Source organism: Cynocephalus volans, chromosome 11 (genome assembly GCF_027409185.1).
Source record: "Cynocephalus volans isolate mCynVol1 chromosome 11, mCynVol1.pri, whole genome shotgun sequence".
In the NCBI taxonomy this organism is placed as follows: Eukaryota; Metazoa; Chordata; class Mammalia; order Dermoptera; family Cynocephalidae; genus Cynocephalus; species Cynocephalus volans.
In genome coordinates this window covers 123,644,240-123,668,031 of record NC_084470.1, presented here as the reverse complement: position 1 = coordinate 123,668,031, position 23,792 = coordinate 123,644,240, and the positions used below count along the sequence as shown (strand labels likewise).

At 55.0% G+C, this 23,792-nt stretch overlaps 1 protein-coding gene across 1 annotated transcript; it reads right to left on the bottom strand.

Annotated features, from left to right (window-relative positions):
- Nucleotides 1-5,676: 5,676 nt before the first annotated feature.
- TNNT2 (troponin T2, cardiac type) lies at nucleotides 5,677-23,004 on the bottom strand. The gene is made up of 15 exons (XM_063115322.1): nucleotides 22,903-23,004; nucleotides 18,616-18,667; nucleotides 17,495-17,505; nucleotides 17,379-17,393; nucleotides 13,033-13,110; nucleotides 12,692-12,727; nucleotides 11,750-11,783; nucleotides 10,529-10,589; nucleotides 10,122-10,238; nucleotides 9,228-9,305; nucleotides 8,575-8,685; nucleotides 7,203-7,312; nucleotides 6,600-6,690; nucleotides 6,287-6,327; nucleotides 5,677-5,920 (listed from the first exon to the last, which is right to left on the bottom strand). Exons 2-15 carry the CDS (start codon nucleotides 18,651-18,653, stop codon nucleotides 5,875-5,877), a joined length of 867 nt encoding a protein of 288 aa, XP_062971392.1. The 5' UTR covers nucleotides 18,654-18,667; nucleotides 22,903-23,004; the 3' UTR covers nucleotides 5,677-5,874.
- Nucleotides 23,005-23,792: the final 788 nt, after the last annotated feature.

The following is a 23,792-nucleotide window of genomic DNA, read 5'->3' as shown; positions in this document are numbered from 1 at the left end:
TTCTTTATTTCGGTCAGATACCCGACTTAATTGGGTAGAAAGTGTACCACGCCGATAATTTCAAAATCTTAATTAAAATAATTGGGTTCCTACCCCATATGACCTTGGGTGAGTCATTTAACTTCTGTGAGCCTCAGTTTCCTTTGTGCGGGACCTCTTTGCATGTTACTATAATTAGAGAGTAAATATAAATTACCTAACTCAGTGCCTGGCATACAATAGGTGCCTAATATATGGAGACTAATACTATTTGTTAGTTACCATGTAGCTGGCTTCTAAGTTATAGTCAATGTCCCCCAGCAGAATTCACTTCTCACCACCTCTTCTGGACCACAGTAGGTGGGAGATATGGGGCCAGAGGGGTCTCTGTGTCAAGTTCAGAGGGAAAACTTTGCTTTGTTTCCATTACCCCCACATTCAGTGAGGTGACATTCTCCCTCCATCCTCACCAACCTGCATGCCCAGTTACTGTCATCTTCTGGAAACTGGCAGGACACGGGCGGGTGGGGAGAGGATCTGGGAGAGGCAGCTTATCCTAAACACGTCTCCCGTCCCGCTTCTGCAAGGCCAGCACAATCTCAACCTGCGAATCACACCACCTTGCCCGCCCGCCCACCGCTTTCCTGAAGAGCAGCCCCAGTCTGCTTCAGATTTGCATTGCCCGGGCCTGACTTTACAGAGGAAATTGCTCTGGGATTGGGGCATGCTGAAGGTGTGGCTGGTGTGGTCAAGGCCAGCACTGAGTGGGGGACCGTGGGCGGGGCTACCCTGGGGCCTGGGTGCTTTGCACAAGTGTGGAAACATTTTTCTCCTGATTCTTCAGTTGAGAGCAATTTAAATTCCTGCCGATGTTGGGGTGGAAGCTGAGAACCTGGGATGAGCAGGTGGGTGGAGCTGAAGCTCTGGTAACAATGCCAGGGACGGAGGGCTGGGCTGGGCACCCAGACCTGGTTTCTGTGAATCACAAGGCCAGAGAGAATGGGCCTTCAGTGTGGGGTTCTCAGGGCAGCACCAGGGACATCCCTCAGGAGGGGGCCCAGAAGACTTAATGGAGAAACAGGGACTTGAGCAAGTCCCTGAGGGACGGGCAGAAGTTGTACAGGCAGAGAGGGAAGAAAAGGGCATTCTGGGGGTGGAAAAAGCCTTTGTAGAGGTGGGAGAGCATAGGACATTTGGGGGAAACTACAATAGCGAGCTCCGTCTGGCTGGAAAGTAAGATTGAAGATGGACTGCTGAGGGCCCTGAAGCGACCCACCACCTCCAACAATAGCAAGATCAGCCCTGCTGGCATTTAGACCCAGGACTCTGCCCACCCCGAGGTTCATTCACTCTCTCCACGGAGTCGAGGGGTGACCCACTGACCAAGGAAAGGTACACAGGATCCACACATGCCCCCAGCCCTCCAGGACACAGTGTGCTGTCATTACCCCCAAGAAGGAGGGGCTGCCTGACTGTGCTCTTGCACCCTGGGCACAGCCCCCCTCAACATCACCCCTGCTGTTCCTTCCAGAAGCCACCTCCAGGCCGGACATAGCACATCTCTGCCTATCAGGTCCTGGGTGGGCAGGGCCGAAAAGGAGCAGAGGGGGCTGGACCCCTGGAAGCATGCCCTGAGCCCCAACCTGACCCACCCTCACCAGCTCACACAGGCTCTGATTTGGGTCTAGGTACTGCAGTTTGGGGAGATTTGGGGTGCTCCTCAGACTGCAAGTTCCACATGCTGGAAAGAGTCACATAGACCTGGTTCAAATCCCAGCTTTGCCATTTATAACTGAATAGCCCTCTGCATGTTGCTTAAACTCTCTAAACCTCAGTTTCCTCATCTGCAATATGGGGATGTGACCTGGGGACCATGGGTGGTTGGCCGGAGAGAACATATGTAAAGAAGCTGGCACAGTGCCTGGCACAGCGGCAGAATGCGAAAAACACGAGGGGTACGTTGGGCAGAGGGAGAAGGGTGAATTTCCCCCAGATCATCAGCATTTCCCCCAGTTCACACTCAGTCTTCCTCCTGGTAGAGCTGACGGGGCAGGCTGGACTTTCAGAGGGAAGCCAAGCTCAGACAGGGAAGTGACCATGTGTACACCGTGGGATCATAGAGTCCAGCTGGTCTTCCCTGCACCCCCTGCCAGCTCCTAGCCCCAACTTGGGCCCATTGGAGTCTGGCCCTGGGGCTTGCCCCTGAGCCCAGCCCTCCCTCCCCCAAACCAGGGCAGATCCGTGGCAGCTCAGGCCCTGCCCCACCCTTTCCAGAAACTGGGCTGCAGAGCCGGGGTGGAGCCAAGCCTGGGAGCAAGTTGTGTCACCTGCATCCAGGCGGTGGCACAGACCGTGGCCAACTGTGATGAGGGACAGTCAGCAGCAGCTCTCGCCCACACCCAGCCCCCAGTGGTCTGGTCAGAGAGAAGGCCTGGCCCTGGAATCCAGAAGGAAAGCCTTTGGGGGCTCCGAACAAAACCTCACACAAGGAGGGGCCAGCCCAGACCGAGCACTGGTGAACCCGGCTTCCCCAGACCTTGAGCCCTTGAGAGAGGCTGGTGACATGTTACACTCAAAATAGCAAGCCCAGTGGCCAGCGCTGATTCCACACTGACTACACGTGCAGCACAGCACTAATTACTGTGCTCGCTATTTCATTTAACCTTCTCAACAATCCTCGTTTTTTAGACAGAAGAACTCAGGTGCAGAGAAGTGACTTGCCCAGAGTCCCAGAGCTGGAAAGTGGCAGAGCCAGAATATGATGGGAGAAAGTGAGAATCTAGATTCAGAGCCTGGGGTCCCCAGCTGGAGGAGCTGGATTCAGAGGCAAGTGAGCCCCTGGAGAGCCATCATTGCCTCTCGGCTTTTCCTTCTCTGAAGTGGGCTCAATAGGACTAAGCCCCACCCAGGACTCAAGCTTGTTTGAGAGTAAATCTGCTGACAGGACAGGGAGGGCTCCATCTCTCTGACCCAGAGCCGAGCAGAGCTTGAAGGTCATTTTCCCCAAGCACATGGGTGCACACAGGCCACTGAGAGACCCATGAGGTAAGGGGTTGCGGATCCAAAGAAGGGTGGGGTGGGAATGGAGAGAGGTGAGAGGGTGGTCCCTGGGGGTGTGCAGGGGACAGGGGTGCGGCAGGGGTCAGGGTGTCTAGGTGCGTGTAAGTCACCTCACTGAAGTCCCACCCAGTTCCTGAGTGGCCCAGGCCAGCTCTTGGCCATCTCTGCACCTTCAGTGTTTGGTTCAGCACCATGGTAACCACAAGAGTGACAGATGTAATGAATGAGATGAAATGCATGAGGACGGCACCTCATGCGTTTCTGTGCCCACATCCATGGTCCTTTCGGTCTCTCGGAGTATCATGGAGAGAGCACAGGACCACCTAGCCTGAAGCCCACACCCTCCCCTGTTGAACTTGGAAGGACTCCCTATGCTGGGCTGATGACCCAGATGTGCCCCTGCAGTCTGGCACTCACTTGCTCTCTCCGTGGTGAGTGGGATAGGACAGGGCCACCTCCAGACTCCACTTATGGAAAAATGTCCCACGCTCCGTGCAGATCAGGTTTCTGCAGGTCTCCCGGCTAGAGGCAGCACTCAGGTTAACATGTGGCATTCCTCCTAAAATGACAGGGTGGGGAACCTCGACTGGGTGGGGCCCCTGTGGGGACAATTCCAGGGCACTCCAAAGCTCTTTCCTGAACACCAGGTGACCTTAGGAGAGAAGAGATTAAGTGGGACCTGGCCTTCCTTAGGGGAGGATCACAGTAAGAGGGCCAGGGCTGCCTTCTGGGTGCCTAAGCATATAGTTTTGGAAGGAGAGGCCACATCTACTAGAGGGATGATCACAAGGACCCTGCTGGGAGACGAAGAGCAGGAGGAGACAGGACCCAACACTGCGCCATCATTACCTCTTGTTGCTCCATGGAGACACTGAGGCATAGGCAATAGAGCCCCCATTGGGCCTTGATGGTGGCTGGAAAATTCTGTTGTCCCAGTTCCGGACCAGATGCCTCCCTCTGGGGTGGCCCCCACATCACCAAGGTGGCAGGTGAGGGTGGGGCTGCAGGCCCCATCATGGGGAGAGGGGCTGGGGCACTGCCTCAGCTGTCCTGCCCTCAAACTGGGAGAGAAGGGCCAGTGTCATGCCCAGGGGCTGCAGGAGGTCTCCAGAGACTATAGTGAGAGCCCACCTTGGGCCTGAGGCCCTGGCTCCTGCCTCCCTGCCCATTCTGGGGGCACTTCCAGTGGAGCCTTCTTGTCCCCCACCAGAAGATGCTTGGATTCTGCTAATAAATGTGGCTCTTCAAACACACCGTGCTGCCTCCTGCTTCTAGGACTTTGTATGTGCTGTTCCCTTCCCACCCTGACCTCTTCCCCTTGACTGTCTCCTCCACACCTGGGATTTGGTTCAGACACTCTTTCCTCTAGAAAGCCCTCATGCCTGCCAAGACCAGGGGGGGTGCCCCTTGCTGTCACACTGAGCTAGGGCCTCTTGTTTGCCACCTCTCTCTCTCACTGGACTGTGAGCTCTATGTACCTGCTTCCCTCACACACTCCTGTGCCCAGCACAGTGCCTGGCAAAAAGCTGGTGCTCAGGAGACACTGAATGAATGAATGAATAAGAAACAAGGCCAAGACCACAGGCTAAGCCCCTCCCAGCTGCACAAGGACCATGTCCTTTTCATCCCCATATCATTAGCATCTGTCAGAGTCTTGGCCTGTAGCACAGGATAAATAGGTCTGTATTGTTTCCTGAGAGCACAGGGAGCCATGCCTGTAGGAAGAAACAAATCTAATACAGTGTGGTGTTGAGGGGCATAACTGCGATAGCAGCTGCAGCGGGCACAGTGTGCTCGAGCAAGGAGAAATGAGTTCCCTCCTCCTGGGAGGTTATGGGAAGCCTTCTCAGACACAGGCTTCCTGAGTCCTTGGTGATGGAGGGCAAATGGAGAATTGAGAGAAGGCACTATAGGCCAAGGCCACAGCCTGAGCAAAGGCATGGGGCTGCAAGAGAACATGCCCTGCTCAGGGATTTACCTGGAGAGCAGGTGAATTAGGTGCCCTCTCACCCGCATGGTTTCTGCAAACTGGAATCCATGCCACGATGCTGTTTAGCTCAAGGACACTGTGACCCCCAAGTTGTGGGTTTAAGCCCAAAAGGACATGCAGATCATGGGAGGGGGAAACTGAGGCACCCAGACTAGCCCACACCTCTCAGCAGTCGGGGCTGAAAAGCTGTTTGTTTGATGAAACCAGCCCTCCTTCCTTCCTCAATGGCTCCCCAGCCCTCAGACGCCTGGTTCTTAGTGCCCAGGCCGGGAGGAGAAAGAAAACAGGAGCCATCCAAAGAGGCCTCCATTGTTCCCCATGGAGTGACTCACACAGAGAACGCTCTGTCCCCACTCACAGCGCCGTTCGCCAGTGTGTTCTTGGTGACTCACATGGCTAAAATCACAAGCCCTCCCGCTGTGTGTGCCTCCCTCCTGGGCTGTGAGAAAGTGTGTGCCTTCCCTGGGTCATGTGCCCTCCCCCAGCTGGAGGCAGGTGGGAGGGGACAGACAAGTGAACGTTCCTCCAAGCTTGACAGACACCAGGGGCCTGTGTCCCTGAGGCTCTGATGTCCACCCTAACTCCCTGTGAGACCAGCATCTCACCTCGCTTTCTCTCCCTCTGAAAGGAAAGTGACAGAAACACCATTCGGTGTGTGCAGAGTGTGGCTTTTTATTACCGGCGTGGTGCAGGCACAGGGGCAGGCAGGAGAGCTTTTTTGCAGGCAGGAGTCTGCCTCGAATGCCCACGAGGGCCCCGGGAGCAGGGTGGCTTGCAGGGCAGGGCCACGAGTGAGAAGCAGGTCTTTTGTGAAAGAGGTTCAGACTCTGAGGAAGCTGCTGCCTCTACTTCCAGCGCCCAGTGACTTTGGCTTTTCCACGGGTCTTGGAGCTACATGGGAAGCAGGACCCAGTGAGATGGGGACATAGGGTAGCATAGTCTCCATGGGGCTGAGGGGGAGGATAGGGGGATGCTATGGGTTGAGAGGAGCAGCCTGAAGCTGCCTCCAAGGGCAGAATAGGGCAGCAGTGAGACCCCTCAGGCCCTACATCCCATTCCCCACTGGCAAGTGTGGCCTAGGTGGACAGCCGTGGGAAGGCCTGGGAGAAGCCTGAGAAGGAAGCTTGTGAGCTGAAGGAGAGGAGAGGGTGGGAGCCCACAGCCCTCCAAGGAGGAATGGAATGGCTGGAAGACAGGGAAGGAGGAGGCAGGGGTGGAGGGTGGGGCGGGCAGGAAAGGATGACCTCAGACACCTACACTTTCTGGTTATCATTGATCCTGTTTCGGAGAACATTGATCTGCAAGAAAAGTGGAAAGACAAAGAGTGACATTGGAGCTTATTCAGCCCAGGTTCCAGGTGGCCTCGGGATGGGGAAGGAGGGGGAGGCAAGGAGGGGAAGAGAGAAGGGAGGAAGGGGAGAGGGAGGGAAAGAGGACCGAACACTGTGCGAGGCCCTTGCCAGAGGCAAGTGCATGAGTTGCATGGGATTGAGGGGGACAGGGGATGGAGCCCCACCCGTCGAGACAGGAGGGGCGCAGGATGGGAGAGGGGCTCAGCATGCAGGCTCACTTCGTATTTCTGCTGCTTGAACTTCTCCTGCAGGTCAAACTTCTCCGCCTCCAGGTTGTAGATGCTCTGCCACAGTTCCTTGGCCTTCTCCCTGCACAAGCCAGAGTGGGCATGGGGGTGAGGGCCAATAAGGAAGGGCTTTCGTTTACCTCCATCCTGGGACCGACCCAGCCCCCAGGGGCCCCAGCCCTCCTGGCCACCTCCAGGCCTGCTCTGGTGCCCCAGCCCACCCTATAGGCCTGGCCAGCCTGGGGCCCAGATGGCAGTGCCCATGCTCAGGGGCTGCCGGGGCAGAGTTCTGAGGACAAGGAGGACAGGTGAGAAGCTTTTCTGACACTGTGGAACATCTAGTTCAATCTCCTTCCCACTACCTGTGTGCAGGTAGGTGAGCTGATGCTCAGAGAAGTGAGGCACCTGCTCAGCTGTCTCTTCCTCTCAGCAAAGCCCAGACAGGATGGCTTCATCTGCCAGGGCCCAACTCCTCCTGCCAAACGTGCCTTGGGAAAAGGTGTGAGGCCGTAGCGCCCTCTGGTGGTCGTGGTGAGAAGTGCCATCTGCCTGATCCCTCCCCAGGCAGACGCTGGCAGCGCCCCCTGCCCCTACCTCAGCTGATCTTCATTCAGGTGGTCGATGGCCAGCACCTTCCTCCTCTCAGCCAGAATCTTCTTCTTCTTTTCCCGCTCAGTCTGCCTCTTCCCACTTTTCCGCTCTGTCTGAAGAGGGTGGCAAGCGGGGAGAATGGTCTAGAGACTGCCCCTCCCTGTCCCCTAACCCTCCCCAAACCCTCTAGGGAGTGGGGTGGGGCCTGCAGGAGGACCAGGGTCTCATCCGCTTGTTCCTGCAACAACCCACACTATCAACTGCCTGGATTACCCGGAGAAACTGAGGCAGGACCAGGAGGGTCATTTCAGCCTCTTCCTCCTTTGCCTAAGCAACCTCTTTCCCTCTCCCCGGCCTTCCTCCTCCCCATCCAGCCCAATCTCTACTCTCCTCCCCTCCAGCAGGGTACCTTCCCCTCCCAGAGCTCCCCAAAACTGTGGGGAGGAAGAGGGCTTGAGGTTTTGGTACCCACCTGGGCCTGCTAAGCCAGGAAACCATGAGAGAAAGGCCCAGAGAGAAAGACGGAGACACGATAGAGACACAGGGAGAAGTCAGGATACAGGCGGAAGACAAAGGCAAGAGAGACACAGGAGAAGAAGACAATTCAGACACTCACTGCAGGCAGCACGGTTTACTAGGACAGGGCCCAGGAGTTAGGTGGGGACTATTTTGATAGCAGGGACATACCAAAGGTTTGGCTGCTATGGTCACTGTGGGGGCAGAGGCCGGGTAGTTAGCCCAATTCTGAGCTGGGGACTTTGGAAATCTAAGAAAACGTTCTGACCCCTCCACTGCATAAAGAATATCAATTTTACATGCCCCCTCCTCCTTTGAGAATGGAGTATCTAGTAGGAGTGGGGCACAAAAGTTAGGAACTGAGAGTTCCCGGAAACAATCTTACATCTGTGCTGCACATAGATGCTTTCCACATTAGCTCATTTGATCTCCTCAAAGCAGCAGGGCAGGCAATATTAGTCCCATATGAGGAAACTGAGGCTCTGAGGTCCCATAGGGCCACACAGCTATGTGTGCCAGAGTAGGTCTCCAACCGGAGCTCTGACTCTAGGCACAGGCCTCTTCCAGCTGCACCCAGCTCCCTGGAGCTCCCGGGCACTGCTGCAGCCAGGGGTGGGGAGAAGCTTTGGTACTCTGGCTGTGCCCGTGGTCCCTACCCCGGCAGGTCCCTCCTAGAGAAAGCCACAGTCAGGCTGAGAGCCAGCTCAGGAGCTGGGCGTGAGGAGACCTCAGGCTCTCACCCACAGCACTTGGGCATTTCTTCCTGGAACCCAACCTGAAGTCTTTCTGCTGCAGAGGACACCTCATTCCTCACGGATTTGCCAGGGCCTCCCAGTGCCCCCTGCAGCTCCCTACCCACCTTCTGGATGTACCCTCCAAAGTGCATCATGTTGGATAGAGCCTTCTTCTTCCGGGCCTCATCCTCGGCCTTCCTCCTGTTCTCCTCCTCCTCCCGCCGTGCCCTCTCCTCCTGATTTGAGGGAGGAGAGCAAGTTAAGGGCCGTGGGGGGGATCCCTAATTCTGGGCTGAAGTGGTGGTCTTAATGGGTGAGATCAGTGTGCTCCCTGGTGGGCGAGGAGTTTTCTGAGGGTGCCTGAGCACAGGCTGGCACACAGGAGTTTACTGAATGAATGAAGAATGACTGTGAATGAATGAGGTCCTGATTCCCAAGTGGGAAGTCCCCTCATCCTCTCAGGCTGGGAGCTCCCTGTGAAGGCCATTGCTCTGGAAGGGCCTCCAGCAGCTGCACAGGAAGAGGCTGATGGTCTTCAGTCCCCAGGAATCCTGTGCTGGGGAAGGGATGAAGTCTGGAGGGTCTTTTAAAATACCAAGTTCATAAGGACCCAGGGATTTCTGTCTTGCTCACCGGTGCATACCATCAGAGCCAAGGTGCTGCCCAGTGCTTGCTGGATGCCTGTTGTCTTGGCTGAATGGATGTCAGTGGACTGGGGGCCTGGCAGGATCTGGGAGCATGCTGGGGGCTCCATGGTCCTGGGCCAGGGCTCACTCACCGCCAGGCGGTGCTGCCGCTCCTTCTCCCGCTCATTCCGGATGCGCTGCTGCTCTGCCCTCTCAGCCCGCCGCTTCTCCTAAGAGGCGAGAGGGAGAGGTGCCCAGTGTGTGCATGAGGAGGAGGGGTCAGCCGAGGCGCAGGGACCCTCAGGGGTGGCAAGAGAATGTATGGGGGGTTTCCTCCCAGAGTCTCAGGACAGTGGTACCCTTCCTCCGAGGGTTTCAGCTCCCCCACAGAAGAGCCCCTGGCTAAATAAGAATGGCCAATGCTAGGGCATGTGCAGATGACCCACATGGAACATGACTCATCGTGGGATTGTCTTCAACCATTTGCAAAATGTCAAGCAGGCTTCTCCTCTCTCCCACGAGCGCTACGCCCCCACCCCTGCTCAGCCCCGACAGCTGCTCTGTGTTCAAAGACAGAGAGCTGAGCCATCTGCTGCCGGCCAGAGCACCTGTCTGTGGAAAGCAGGTTTGGTGGAGAGGATAAAAAAGAAATCAAAATAACCTGCCTGCTCCCCAACAGAATGATTTGGAATTCCACAGGTCACACTTCAGCTGTGACCAATGGGAAGGAGCAGGGATAGTGTGGGACAATGGGCATTTGACTAGTCATCCCACAACCAGAGCCTGAGTTAGGCCCTGAGGGGGCCCAGAAACAGATCGACTCAGCTCTTGCCATCAAGGATTATCCAGGCTGGCAGTGAGAGAAGGCAGGGACCCAAAAAGCCCCAGTCGGGGCCCCAAGAGCAGCTCAGTGTGCTGCAGCAGTCAAGGAGGGCCCACAGCTAGCAGGGCGAGGGGCTGCAGGGAGGGCTGCCTGGAGGAGGTGGGCCTGACGAAAGGCTGGGAAGGACAGGGAGAGCGCGGCCTCGGGGAGACTGGAGACCCACGATCCTGTCTTTGAGAGAAACGAGCTCCTCCTCCTCCTTCTTCCTGTTCTCAAAGTGAGCCTCAATCAGCGTCTGCAGCTCGTACAGGTCCTTCTCCATGCGCTTCCGGTGGATGTCCTGTGGGCGGACCACCGGGACTCAGAGGCTGCCACCCCCGAAGAGCTCAAGGGGGAGGTGGGTGGCCCAGATACCCCCCTCCTCAAAGCAAAAGGCCTCTGGCTGGGGCTGGGACCTGGCCAGGGAAGGGGCAACTGGGCCCATGCTCGAGGCTGGCACCCAGCCTGGCCTGTGCTAACAGCCCACCCTGCCTGAGACCCACCCCAGCCTACCAGGTCATGAAGTCTCCCATCAGAGGTCTTTGTGACCATCCCCAGACTGGGCCTGCTCTACCCACAGCCACCACTCACATCGAAGTCCACTCTTTCCCCATCAGGTATCTTGGGTGGCACCAAGTTGGGCATGAATGGCCTGTTGGAAAAAAGAATAAGGTGTCAGGAGCATCAGCCCCACTCTGGACTCGCAACACCAAGGGTCTGTGGGCGCCTGGGGTAGGCAGGGCTCTTCTTCCTGCAGAAACTCCCACCACTGCCCCGGCCAACCACACAATGCTATCGACACGGCTGCCAACGACGGTGGTCCTCACCGCCACTCAGCACCTGGGAATACACAAAATTCTTTCACAGAAGTCATTTCATTTCATCCTCACAATATACCCAGAGAGGTGGAGTGACTTGCTTAAAGCCACACAACTAGGAAGCAGAGAAGCTGTGACAAGATGGTGTACTTGTCTGAATCTGAACCCCTGTGGTTGACCCCACAGAATCTCCCCAGGAACACAAGGTTGGTCCCGGCCCCAACGCGTACTTAGTGCGTAACACCAGGCCCACGTGGGTCTCTGGTCCTCAGCTTCCCCAGCTGCTCTCAGGTCTGAGTGGAGCTGAAATGAAATACTGCAGTGTATGTATATGCCCAGGAAGGGCGGGGAGGCCCTGGGTGAAGAGCGAACTGGGACTGTCTCGGGCTGGGCTGGTTCCACCGGGATGGGAAGAAGCCTGCAGGGGTGCTGGGGCGCCATCTGCTGGGGGGCTCAGCTTTGTCAAACGAGAACGTTCCCTGTCCCTGACCCACCCCACCAGCACCACCTCCAGGCGTGCTTCACACGTGCGGGACCAAGCCATCCTTCCCTGCCCCTCTGCAGCTCCCTGAACCCATCACGCTTAGACTGGAGCACTTTCATTGCTTGGCTCCCCAAAATCTGCTTCCCTTTTTTCCCAGGTCCCACCTCAGCTATGGAGGAGGGTGTTCTGGCCATCCTGTGGGATGGCAGAGTGTGTCTGCCTGGGGCCATGACTATTCCATCCCCTTCCTCTAGATGAACGAACGTAGCCCCGTCCATGCCAGGGGGCACAACTGGTAGTGGAGTGCAGGGCGAAGTTCAGCCCCCACACAGCTCCTCAGGCAGAGATCCTTGTGCGGTATACAACCCGTACAACCATACGAGGCAGTCTGTGTCTGCCACACCTCCAGCCTGTGCCCACTGTGCCACACTGCACTCCTGATTCATCCTCATCATCCTCCCTCACTGGCCCTCTGCTCCCAGAGCTTCACCACAGGCGCATCCCACTCACCTGGGCTTGGGTTTGGATTCCTCCACTGGGCCATCTGGAAGGGAGAGAAGCACAGAACCACAGGGTCAGGAGGCCCCAGATCTGATCCCAGCTCCACCCCTGATGAGCTGGGCACCTGTGGGCCTCCATGTCCCCATCTGCACAGTGAGTGAGTCCTTCTGCCCTGGGAGCTCTGATCCAGGTGCATTAACATGAAGTAAGACAGCAGGGGGCTTCAAACCCCACACTCCTGCTCCCACAGAGGCCCCAGGGGGATGCTCAGGGGACAGCTGAGTCCACGCTCAGTGTGGAACTTCAAGGCCTTCTCTCATCCACCAGTTTTGGGCAAGGCAGCTTGCTGCTCTCGGGCTTCACAGTGAAGAGGGGACCTGGGGGAAGGTCCCCAGGGCTACTGGTCCTAGAATCCACTCCCAAGTCTTTGCCTTCTTGGTTGCCCCCTGGAATTCTTGGTGGCCACAGGCCATGATTCCAAGCCCCAGCTGCTGCCCCCTTCCCTCCAGAGGCATGAGTGGAACCACCTAGAATCCTGGTAAAACCTGCAGCGTGATGATGACCATAGCAAACCCACCATGTGACCATCTATGCCTTGGGATTTTATTCTACAGGCACCACGCCCTACAAGATATTTCACCTGAGCTCCAGGAGCTTTGTGTGTGGATGTGACTTCTGCATCCCACTGCCCTGCCCAGACCCGGGGGCTGGACACTGGTCCCCTCTCCCACTGGGCACCACCAAGGCAGCTTCTTTGGCATGAGGAGGGGTGAAGCTTTAGAGCTCAACATCCAAGCCCTGCAAATGCCACCAAGTTCTGTCCTCTCCTCCCCAGGCCCCTTCCTCCCCCACCTCCCTGGGAGGAGCCCTATGGACAGTCTCCCCTAAAGCTGCCATGAGGGGTTCCCTTGCCACACTGAAACCTCTCTCCTGATGTCCGACAGTCCTTACCTTCAGCATCTCTACCCTCCTCTTCTTGTCCATCTTCTAAACAAAACATGAGAAATCAATAAAGGTCCTCGTTCTGAGCTGAAGTCCCCCCGCCAAGAGCTTTCCCCCCAGACAGGTCCTAACAAGGTGTGCACTGCTGGTTTATGGGGTGAGGGAGCTGTCTGTTCTCACATGTGCCCCTGGGCCCAAGACTCTGCCTGACACAAAAGAAGCACTCATCGATGTTCATCGACTGCTCCGTCAACAGACAGGGGGAGCAGAGGCCCAGGCGGGAGCGCTTGCTCCAGGCGGGGTTCTTCCTGCCATAGGAGTGGCTCTGGGGCTCTCAGCCAGGGCCTCACCTTCTGCCTTGGTCTCCTCGGTTTCCTCCTCGGCCTCAGCCCCTGCTCCAGCATCTTCTTCTGCTGCCTCCTCCTGCTCTGCAGAAGTTGACCAGACACAGTGAACGCCACACCCCACTCATGCTCTTGGGCAAAACCCAGAACAGAACAGATGGGATGGGGAGCATGGGGGTCAGTGGCATTCAGGTTCCAGATGAGTTTGGGGGCAACCGATATGAATGACAGGGGGCTGCTCGATTCTTCATTTAAACCAGAAATTGGAAAACTATGACCCAAGGGCAAAATCCAGCCCCCAGACTATTTCTGTAAATAAAGTGTTAATGAAACACAGCAACATCCGTTCATTTACATACAGTCTACGACCTCTTTCCTGCTACAACAGCAGATTCGAGTAGCTGCAGCAGAGACTGTGTGGCCCAAAACACCTAAAATATTTACTATCTGTTCCTTTACATCAACAAAGGGCATGATCAGGCTTGTGAAGAGTCCTCTGTCCTTTTGTTCTAAACTTGACTCTGTGGGAGTTTGGGAATCAGAACTGGGCCTTTTCAAATATGGAGAACTGGTCTCTATCTGGAGACCTCTGGAAGGGACAGAAATCTGAGTTAGGAGCATCAGAGAAGAGGCGCGCCCAGCGAGACTCATTGCTGGAGGCAGGGACAGTGTTCCGCCCGCTGGCTCCCTCTGCGACTCAGCTCCTCTTCCCGCAGTGACCTCCCTGGCGATATGGGCCCACCCCTTTCCCCAACTTTCCACCCCAGAAGTTCCACCCAGTGTCTAGCACCACAGGACGTGCCCTGCTAACATGAGGTATTGGGGAAGCTCCCGTCCAGGGACTCTCCAAATCTAGAGACCCTTCGTTCTTATCTAAAAGAAACCAAAACAGCAAGACAGTGGGGATGGATGAAATGCCCAACATTCAGATATTTGTACTAGCCAGAAAGTTGGCAGGATTTTTCCACTTTCATCCATTGGGTTGGCAGGATGTAGAATCCACCCCCGGCAGACGCTGGGAGTAGACAGCCAGACAGACAGTCAATAAGGCACGTGGGACGACGCCTGGCCCAGGGCTCTGCTATGGGATGTGCTTAGTGACGCTGGTTGACTGATAGACTGACAAGTGGTGGCCTCTTGGCAGAGGGAGAAGAAAAAGCCTCCAGGCAGGAGGCAGAGTCCCTCCTGGAAGAAAGATCAGCCTCTCAATCTTCATTCTGTCTGTCCTCCTTTCCTAAGTCCGTGGCCTTCCTAAGGCCTGGAGATGCCTCTTCTTTGATCCCTACAGGAAACTTACCTCAAAAAAGGTCCTTCCAGAGGGCATGAGAGTAGAGGGCTGGCCAGGAAGGATATGGAAGGTTGTGGGGTCCACCTTCAGGCCCTCTTGTTAACACCTCCCCCCCCACATCTGATGTTTCACTTCTCTGTACAACACACTCCAACCTCATCCAGTGGCCATGTGACATCCCCAATGACAGAGTGCTCATGGCCTTCTGCTGCATCTCAAGACATCATCAAGAGAAAGTTCTTTCTAAATTGAAGTCCCGATCTCTGTCCCTTGCCCTTGTCCTATCTCCAGGCACTGGGAACAAGTCCAGCCCCCTGCCCCTCCGTAGTGCACATCTGAAGGCTGACATCATGTCCTTTCTGCTCTGGCTATTTCCAGTCCCCCCAGCTGCTCCTCAGATGACTCTGTCCCCAGGGCCCTCAGCCACTGGCCACCCTACCTGGGTGCTGCCCAGCCCACAGGGAGAGGCCCATACACAATACTGGAACATACAGAGGGGCAGTGAGGGGCTACTCCTTTCAGACATTAGTCCCCCTCTAAGCCACATTTGGGACAGTTTGGGAGACGAGCCAGCCTGGGTCCTTCCCACCACCCAGCCCAGGGGAAAGATCAGGAAGCAGGAAAAGGAAGGAGCCAGTGTCCTGAAGGAGCGACACGATGAGAGAGCTCAGATCTGCGGTCCTTGCCCCTCTGAGGCTGGGGAGGAAATGACCGACCCACCCCACACCTGCCCTCCACTCGACACCACACCCCCAGCCCAGGACCCCCCGACAAGCAGGCTGCTCTCAGGACAGCAGGGAGCAGAAAGCAGGTCAAAGGAAAAGCTATACTACCGTCTTCATCCTCTCTCCAGTCTTCATCTTCTGAGGTTCAGGGCACAGCAGCGGCAGCCAAGGGGAGAAGCGAGACAGGTTAGCGTGGGAGCAGAAGACCAGGCAGCGGCAGGCCGGTGCGGCGGTTTTTAAGAGTGTGAGCTTTGGAGCAAGGCCTGAGCTTTAACTCCAAGCCACCACTTTCCAGCAATGTGGGCAACTTCCCTAGGCCTCGGGTGCCTGGTCAGTACAATGGAAACAATTACACTCATTGTCAGACGTTGTGAGATGGAGTGACCCGGCATGTGTAGAGCACCTGGCAGTGCCTGGCATGGAGCAGCGTTCGGTCAGTGGTAACGGGCAGCTCCCGGCCCTGCCCCTAGACTGCAGACACTCAGCTTCCCTCTCACTAAGACAGAGGCCCCAGAGGAGCGGAGAGTGGGGACGATTTGCTCCCATCAAACTTCCCCCACATTCCTGCCCTGAACGAGCCTCTCAGATAGCTCACAAAACCTCTCCAGGAGTCACACTTCTGAAAGCCCAGCTCTGGAGCCTGGCACCGAGGGGGGTTTGCCTGGGCTGTTGGAAAGAAGCTGCCCACCCACGGAAGGGCCAGCATTAGAACCCTAAGGAAACAGACTGCGTCTGCTGCTGTTGTGCTGGGTGCAAATATCTGCCCAAAGAGGTTACAGCAATTGGAACGAGTTCTCTCCCAGAAGAAGAGACACTCGGGACTGTCCATCCTCTTGGCTTAGTGGACATCCATCTAGACTTTGCTCTCAGTCGGTCATTTACCTCCAGGTCCTGGGCTGTGTGGGAGGGGGCCGTGGTCGATTCACGACAAGCAAGGTGGGCGCTACATGGAGCTCAGACCACCATCACAGTGGAGAATTATTTTTTAACTCAGCTAAATCCTACTGTGTGTAGCAGGCAGATTGGTCCCAAATGCAGAGGTCTATGTCCCAAATCCCATCACCCCAAACCTGTCATTTTGTGTAGATGAAGTGGAAAATCCTCCAAAGCAAAAGAAAACTGGCCATATCAAGAGTCTGTGCAGAGGACACAGCAGAAGATCGAACCAGCTAGATTTTTTAATTCAAAAGATATTTTGGATAGCTTCAGAAATGTTTGGTGTTCCCTGGAACGACTCCTGTAGCTCCTGTCAATTTTTGTGACTTTCTCTCTGTCTCCTCTTTGGCCAGACACTTTTGGAACAGCCCTAAATGTGCCGGAGGCTCCCCATCTTCCTAGAAGGCACGAGGAGCAAGGGAGGGGCCAGCTACTGAGCCCCCAGCTCTCTCTTCTGACTTTCAGGGAGACCCTTCTCCCAATGTCCCCATACCATGTGCTGAAGCAGCATCTGAGCAAGGGCAGGGTCCCACCTGCGGGGGGTGCAGTGCAGATGCTGGAGGCGCCTGAGAGCCATCCTGGGCCATTAGGGGGCTGGGTGGGGACTGGAGTGAGGCCTCATAATCACTTTCATGTGTCAAGGCTCAGGAAGAAGGAAAGGTTTGGGTGTCCTGTCACCCTGTGGGTGAGATAGGGGACCCAAAGGTGAGCAGAGCAATGTGTTAACAGATCAAAAGTAGGAACAGTAAGATGGGCCTTTGCAAGGTAATAATAACAAATCTTCATGTCTATATAAAATGTCTCAGATAACTGAGCACTTTCATAGTCATAATCTCATTTGAAAGATTATTAAATGGAATGTTTTTAGGTGTGATAATGATATTGTTGTTATTTTTTTAAATAGTTCTTATCTTTTAGAGATACATACTGAAATATTAAAGCACGAAATAGTATGATGTTTGGCAATGATTTTGGATGTCTGCTCCAAAATACCTGGGGGGAGATGGAGTATAGATGAAAGAAGATTGGCTGGAAGTTGATAATTGAAGCTGGGTGATGGGTACCAGGGGAGGGGGTACATTATTCTTTTTTTGCTACCTTTATATGCACTTAAAATTTTACACACTAAAAAGCAATGGGGGGGAAATGCAAGAATAATCCACTGGAGTGGTGATTCTGTTTGAAGAAATCGGCAGACAGAAGAGACAGGTTTAAACCCTTTCCCTCCAGACCTGAGCAACCAAGGTAGAGCTGACTCCCAGTTAGGAGCTTCAGTTGCTGGGGGGGTCTTGCTCAGCTGAGAATGAGGAGCAGGGACAGACAAGCTGTTTTCCCAGGAATTCCAGGAATACTGGACTCCTGAGATTCCTGCTTTCTGGCCCTCCACTGCCCAAGGTACGTACCTTCCACACCTACTTCTGCTCAGAAGAGAAGACCAGGGCAGCAAAAGAGAAGAGAAGAGGTGGGTCAGCGTCGAACCACGCTGTCCTTGTTCCAAATGATACACACGTGTGCTTACCTTCCGGCTCCCTGAGTGAACAGAAGACACTGTCAATAGCGTGTGCGCGCGCACACACACACACACACACACACACACTCATACACACACACACACACACACTCATACACACACACTCACACGCACACGCACACAACTCTGGCCCTTCCCCAAAGACAGCCCCTTTTTTACTTTCCCCATTGCCTAATGCAGTCACGCTTCTCTGCCCTCCTGCAGAGGCACCGCTAGCCTGGCCACACTTCCCAACCAGTGCTACCTCCCACTGTTGTCCCCAGCAAACCTCAGTGTCAGCCAGCTGGGTGTCCCCAGCATTCTTCCCACTTTTTATTCTCATCTCACCTCGGAGCTTTCCCTAGGCTGTGCCCCTTTCAAGAAAGCCCTTCCCCCGCCCAAATCTCGTCTCTCTCCAAATTCTGCACAGTTAAGACCTGCCTTCTCCACACGGCCTCCCCTGACCATTCCAGCCCTGACCCCCCTCTCCTCAGAGCTCCTGCACAGCTACGGCCCAGCCTCCACGCCAGGCCCCTGTTTGCTAATTCCTTCAACAGTTTACGTCTTAACATCCCCCAGGAGAGTAAGTGCATGAGAGCAGGAGCCGTGCCTGTCCCTCTGCATACTTCCTGGTGACCATCCTGCCCCTCCCCACTTCAGTAGGTACTTATTTGATTGGCTAACTGTGTCCCACCCAGCTTCTCCCCAGGACAGGGCTGTGGGCAGGACATGATCGAGATAGAGCGGTAATGCTGACTTCTGAGTCGGGTTATGTGGGGCATGACCATCAGCTCTGCGGCCTCAGGAGAATCAATGAGGCTTTATGGATCAGTTGCAGGAGACTCAGCTTCTCAGCTCCTCTGCCAGGGGCCATTCCCCTAGGTAGGACCCACTGACCCTGGAGCTGAGCCTCTGTACTTCCCAAAGTCCCCCAGCCTGTGGTCTGCACAGGATCCGCAGCCCGGAGGTGCAGGATGGAAAGGAAGGGGGTATATCTGTCCTCGGGGTCCCCAAAACAGACACAGCCACCCCTACCCAGGATCCTAGAGCAGGTGGGTGGCTCATGGACCGGGTGTGAGGGGTTGTGGGGAGGGGACAGCACTCAGGACAGGACGCTCACAGATACTCACTCCTCGTACTCTTCCACCACCTCTTCTGTGTCAGACATGGTCTCTGCTCTCCCTCCAGAAAGAGAAAAGTGTCAGTGAGGGCAGAAAGGGAAGCCTGCTTTCCTCAGAGGAGCCCTGGCCCCAGTTGTAGAGAGATCCAAGAGGGCTGGGGTGGAGCTAACCCCACCCCTTATCAGCTGTTTCCTCCTGCTCCAGGCAACCAGCTAATGTCCGTTTCATTCCTTGCCCCTGAACAGGCACACCGTCTGGATTCCGGTGTGGACGTTTGTAACTCTCAAAACAGTTCTGTGAAGTTTCTCGACATTTCCAGTCTGCCACCCCCACGCCACATGGTCTGTTCATCCCTGTACAAAGCTCCCCTGGGAGGGTGGTTAAGCCAACCGTGGCACATCCACACCGTGCAATACTACTCAGTGATGAAAAGGAGCCAACCACTGGTACTCAACTTGGATAAATATCCAGAGAATTCATTTGATTGAAGGGAAAAATCAATTCAAAAGGTCACATACTGTATGATTCCATTTAAATGACATTCTTTTTTTTTCGACCGGTAAGGGGATTGCAACCCTCGGTACGGTGTTGTCCGCACCACTCTCAGCCAGCGTGCACACCGGCCATCCCTATATAGGATCCAAACCCGCAGCCTCGGCGCTACCAGCGCCGCACTCTCCCGAGTGAGCCATGGGGCCGGCCCTATATGACATTCTTGAATTGGCAAAATATAGAAATGGAGAACAGATTAGCGGTTGTCATGGGCTGTGTGGAGGGTGGGAGGGAGGTGGGTGTGGTAATAAAAGGACACGTGAGGGATCCATGTGGATTTGGAACTGTTCAGTATCTTGGCTGTGGTGATGGATATATGAACCTGCACAGGTTAAAGTTGTATAGAATTTAACACACACACACACACACACACACACACACACAGTACAAGTAAAGCTGGGGAAATCTGAATAAGACCATTGACTGTATCAATGTCCATATCCTGGTCATGATATTGCACTGCGGTTTTGCAAATGTCACCATTGGGGAAAACTGGACGAAGTGTACAAGGGCTCGGTTTTATTTCTTACAACTTCATATTCATTATGATTATCTCAGTAAAAATTCCAATTAAAAGACGTTTCCCCAGGGATCCTGTTTTGAGATACTCCCCTCACTGCAATAGGAGCAGACAATCTAGATTCAAATCCTCTTCAGTTAGCTTGCTGAGGGTGTTTGCAACAAGTCTTTTCAACCTCTCTGAACCTCAGTTCTCTCTCCGTCCTATGGAGATAGCGTGTACACATCCTGGCCCCTCAGGGGTCTTTACGAGGCTGAACATGACATTGGTGAACGTGGAAGGCACTAGGCAATGCCAGGTGTTACTGTGCATGTGTAAGGTGTAAGCATGGGGAGAAGCCCCGGAGAAAGGTGGGGAGAGAAACCCCTGAGTGCAAGACTAATCTGATTTAGAAGCTGGCTCCATCAGGCATTTGTGTGTGACCTTGCAAAGGTCACCTAACCTCCCTACACCTGGGTTCCCTTCACTGTGAAATTGCTCTTCTTCTGCAGTGGATGTGAAGATTAGAGCTGGTGCAAAGCGCCTGGCCCTGAGTAGCCATCAATTAATAACTACTATGACCCCACCCCCCATGGCCATAGCTCCTGGGACACCATTGCATTGGTTGAAATATGAGTAGCACCCGTTGTCATTGTGCAAAATGATGGCCCCGCAACCTTCCTGATATCAGGTGGCAAGGGAAAGAAGGGACAAGGTGATGTGAAGGTAAGGCTCAAGTGAGGTGAGTAGACTCAGATTGATGGATGGGACCTCGCCCTGCTGTTTCTCCTGTGCCTCCTGCCTCCTGCCCCACACTGGGGCCTGCCAGCCCCGCAGCCACCAATGTCAGACCCGAGCTGCAGGGTGAGGACAGTGGCACATGAATAGCCCTGCTGCTCCCCAGCGCCTCTGGGTGGAGACTTCCTCAGAGTTGACACTCACTGCAGCTTGCCTGGCTGCTCTTCTGAACCTGTGCACATCATGTTCTGTCTTGCTGGGTTGCCCCCTCTGCTGGAGCAGGACAGGCAAAGTGAGGCAGGAGCCCCGTTTACGCGCAGCTCTGGACAGCAGCGAAGAGCCACTTTTTGCTCCCAACCCCCGCAACCTCCAGAGTGAGGTAGGTGAGCAGAAATGTCAATTGTGTAACATGTCATATTGGGGGATCAACCCTCATTCTGCCGAAGAATGATTCAAACCCCAGAGGGTCTCCAAATGGGTCTCAGGATCAGAATGGCCAAAGAGAACAGCCCCCTAACCCCATGATGGGTGGGGAGTCTAATGGCAGAAAAGCATTGCCCCAAACTCCAGGGGAGCAGCCAGAACTAGTGCCCTGAGAACTTGAGGAGCTGCTAGCTGAGCCCCAGGAGGAACCTGCCACCTCTGGGAGGAGGGAGAAGTTTCTCAGGGGAGTTGTATGCGGTCAGCAGTAGCGGAGGTGCATATCTTCCAGCTTTCTCTCTCCTCTCCTACCCTGCCCTCCCACCAGCTCAGAGCCCCTGGGCATGGCTCAGAGGAGGAAAGAGCAACTTGGGCTTCTCTCCCTGCTCCTGGGAGCACCATCGGATCCTAAAAATAGTATGCAGACCATGGAGAGTAGAGAAGGGCTTTCAGCCTGGAGGACGCAGCCAAGCCATTTGCCAAAGGCAGGACATGATGAGGGGAAGAGGGTAGGCTGGGAATGGGGGCTCCAGAACGGGAAAAGGTCAAGAACCTGGCAGGGCAATGTATGAGAACGTCCTAAGGCACCTGTGTCCTCACAGTCGAGCCCCACCTGTTTCCACACGCTCCTTTCTAGCCTAACTCCCTCACCACCAAGAGATCAGGGTCACCTTTCTTGGGGAGTAAAGCAAAAACGATAGAAGACACAAAGAATACGGGCTATGGGGTCAAAAGATCTGGGTTTAAAACCTAGGTTTTGCTGTGTAACCTTGGTTAAGTCCCTTAACCTCTCCAGGCGTCAGATAACCTATTTACAAAATAGATGAACTTCAAGTTCTGGTCTTGCAGAAACGGTCTCTGAGTTTCTGAGGAATGCAGGCCCCACCCCTCAGCCCTTGCCCCCGACATTCAGCTGGGATCTTCCTAAGCCTACAGCTGTAAGCTCCCCAGGAGAGCTGGAGGACAGGACGGGGGAGCGGAGGGGGAAGGCGGTGGGAGGGAGGGGCAGCAATCTGATCCTCTCAGATTCCTCTTTTGCCCTGGGAGGAGGAGGATTTGCCCTCTAAGACATGGGTCAGAGAAGGAATTTGGGAGGTCAGGTGGCTTCCCGGCTGCACTAGGACCTAGGACGGGAAATATGCTTTGAAATTCCTGACACTCCAGGCAACCCCCTCCCCAAATATTCCCCCGGCCTGCCCAAGAGAAGCTGAAAAATCAAGGGAATCTTTCTCTACCACTCCCAGGCATAGAGAGAGGTCCATCCCTATGATGTGTGTTGGGGTGGGGTGGGACAAGGGTCACGTTTGCAGGGACATGGAGTTGGGGCAGCTTCACCTGGGTTAACCCTTTAATGCCAACAAGCTGGGCTCATCCCTCTCCCACGAAAGGATCTCCTAGTGGGGATACTTCCCCCGTCAGCCCCCCAAGTGCTGCTCAGCCCTTGCTCTTGTCTGGAGAGGGGGATGGTGCTGGGTCGGGGAGTCAGAGAATCCACGGGTCAGCTCAGGGATGTGCTCCAGCGGTCCCTGCCTGCCTCTGGACACTGGGCCTTTCTCAATACTCCCAGGACAGTTTCTAAGTTCCCGGAGAGAACTTGACCCCTTGAGGACTCATCTGACTGACACGCCACAGTCTCACTCTGCTCTCTGGGGCTCAAAAAGAACTTGCCTGGAAAGGTTTAGGTGGCCCTTGGCCTGGAGGCAAAAGGATGGACCAAGCAATTTGGGGGAGTCCCTGTTGGTTTGAGCTTCATCGTCTTTAGAGCAGGCAGAGGCCTAGCAATTAGCTAGTCCACTTACAGATGAGGACATTGAGGCCCAGGGAGGGAGAGTGACTTACCCAAGACTTTACGACAATACAATGTCTTTTGTCTTTAACTCAAATCCTCATCTCCAATCTTGGAGTCCAGTCCCGGCAACACCTTCTCTGAAGTGTGGCCTCCTCTAGGAGGGGCCATGGACTTCTAACAACTCTGACGCCCACTCGGAGTGGACACAGGCAGACTCTGAGCAAATGCTCCAGGGCCCAGGACCCTCACATCCCCGCCCCCTGCTCTCCCCTGCCTTAGAGCCCTGCCCCACTCTTACCTTAGAACAGGAGCTGCCGGCAGATCCTGGGGGTGTCTGCTCAGCCTGGGCAGGGACTGGGCAAGGGCAGGGGATGGAGAGGGCTTTAAGCAGGCATGTGGGCTGTGGCCTTGTGAGCCGAGCCCTGTGGCGGGAGGAATGTGCAGCAGGAGACAGTGGGGGTGGGGGGTGGCAGTGGGGAGTGGGGGGTGTTGGCTCCTATTTTGGCAGGTGTCAGGGACAAGTCTAAAGGAATATGTACCCCACGCCATATAAGCCCATGTGGTCCTCCAGCTGCTCAGATAAGCTATTTAAAACCAGAATAGATATGCAGGGACAGGCATGTAACACAAACCAGCTGTCCCCCTTGAGAATCCTGATAAAGCAGATGCCAGCAATCCAGGCCTGGGAGGGCAGGCTGGAAGCAGGGCTGGGGGGCAGAAGGCAGCCTCCGAGACACTTTGCGAGTCTCTGTGCCAGGGTCCTGGGGGGCAGAGGGTATGAGCTTATCTGCAGTTACACTTGAAATGATGCTGTAGGTAACATTGTCTTCCAGGCTACTGGCTGCCTCTAATGGGCTAAGCAGCCTGGGGCAGGTCGCAGACTCTGCAGGCCTCAGTGAGGACATCTGTAGAGGGGGTCTTCTCCAGGACCTGCCAAAGCCTAAGGCGAGCCCTCCTCACAGGGAATGGTCTTAAACTACTACAGGAGGTCAGTGTAGAACTTCCAGTCAAGAACAGTTCTTCTTGGACAGGCGGCTGGGTTGCGTGGAGAGCAGCAAGGACTGTTGAAGTTCATTCTCCATGGGCTTTGAAACGAAGCAATGCGGGACCATGATCCGCTAAGCCTGGATTGTGAGATGCACAAGGTCAGGGCCCAGGGGGTTGTCGTTTGCTTGCATGAGTATGTCG

Bases quoted from the DNA above. Each gene is read 5' to 3' on its own strand.
- TNNT2 (XM_063115322.1), bottom strand. From the start codon at position 18,653: ATGTCTGACACAGAAGAGGTGGTGGAAGAGTACGAGGA. The intron at 11,784-12,691 runs GTAAGGACTGTC...TCTCCCTTCCAG, and splicing joins GGAGGGTAGAGATGCTGAAG to ATGGCCCAGTGGAGGAATCC. The intron at 10,239-10,528 runs GTGAGTGGTGGC...GTCCGCCCACAG, and splicing joins GGGAAAGAGTGGACTTCGAT to GACATCCACCGGAAGCGCAT.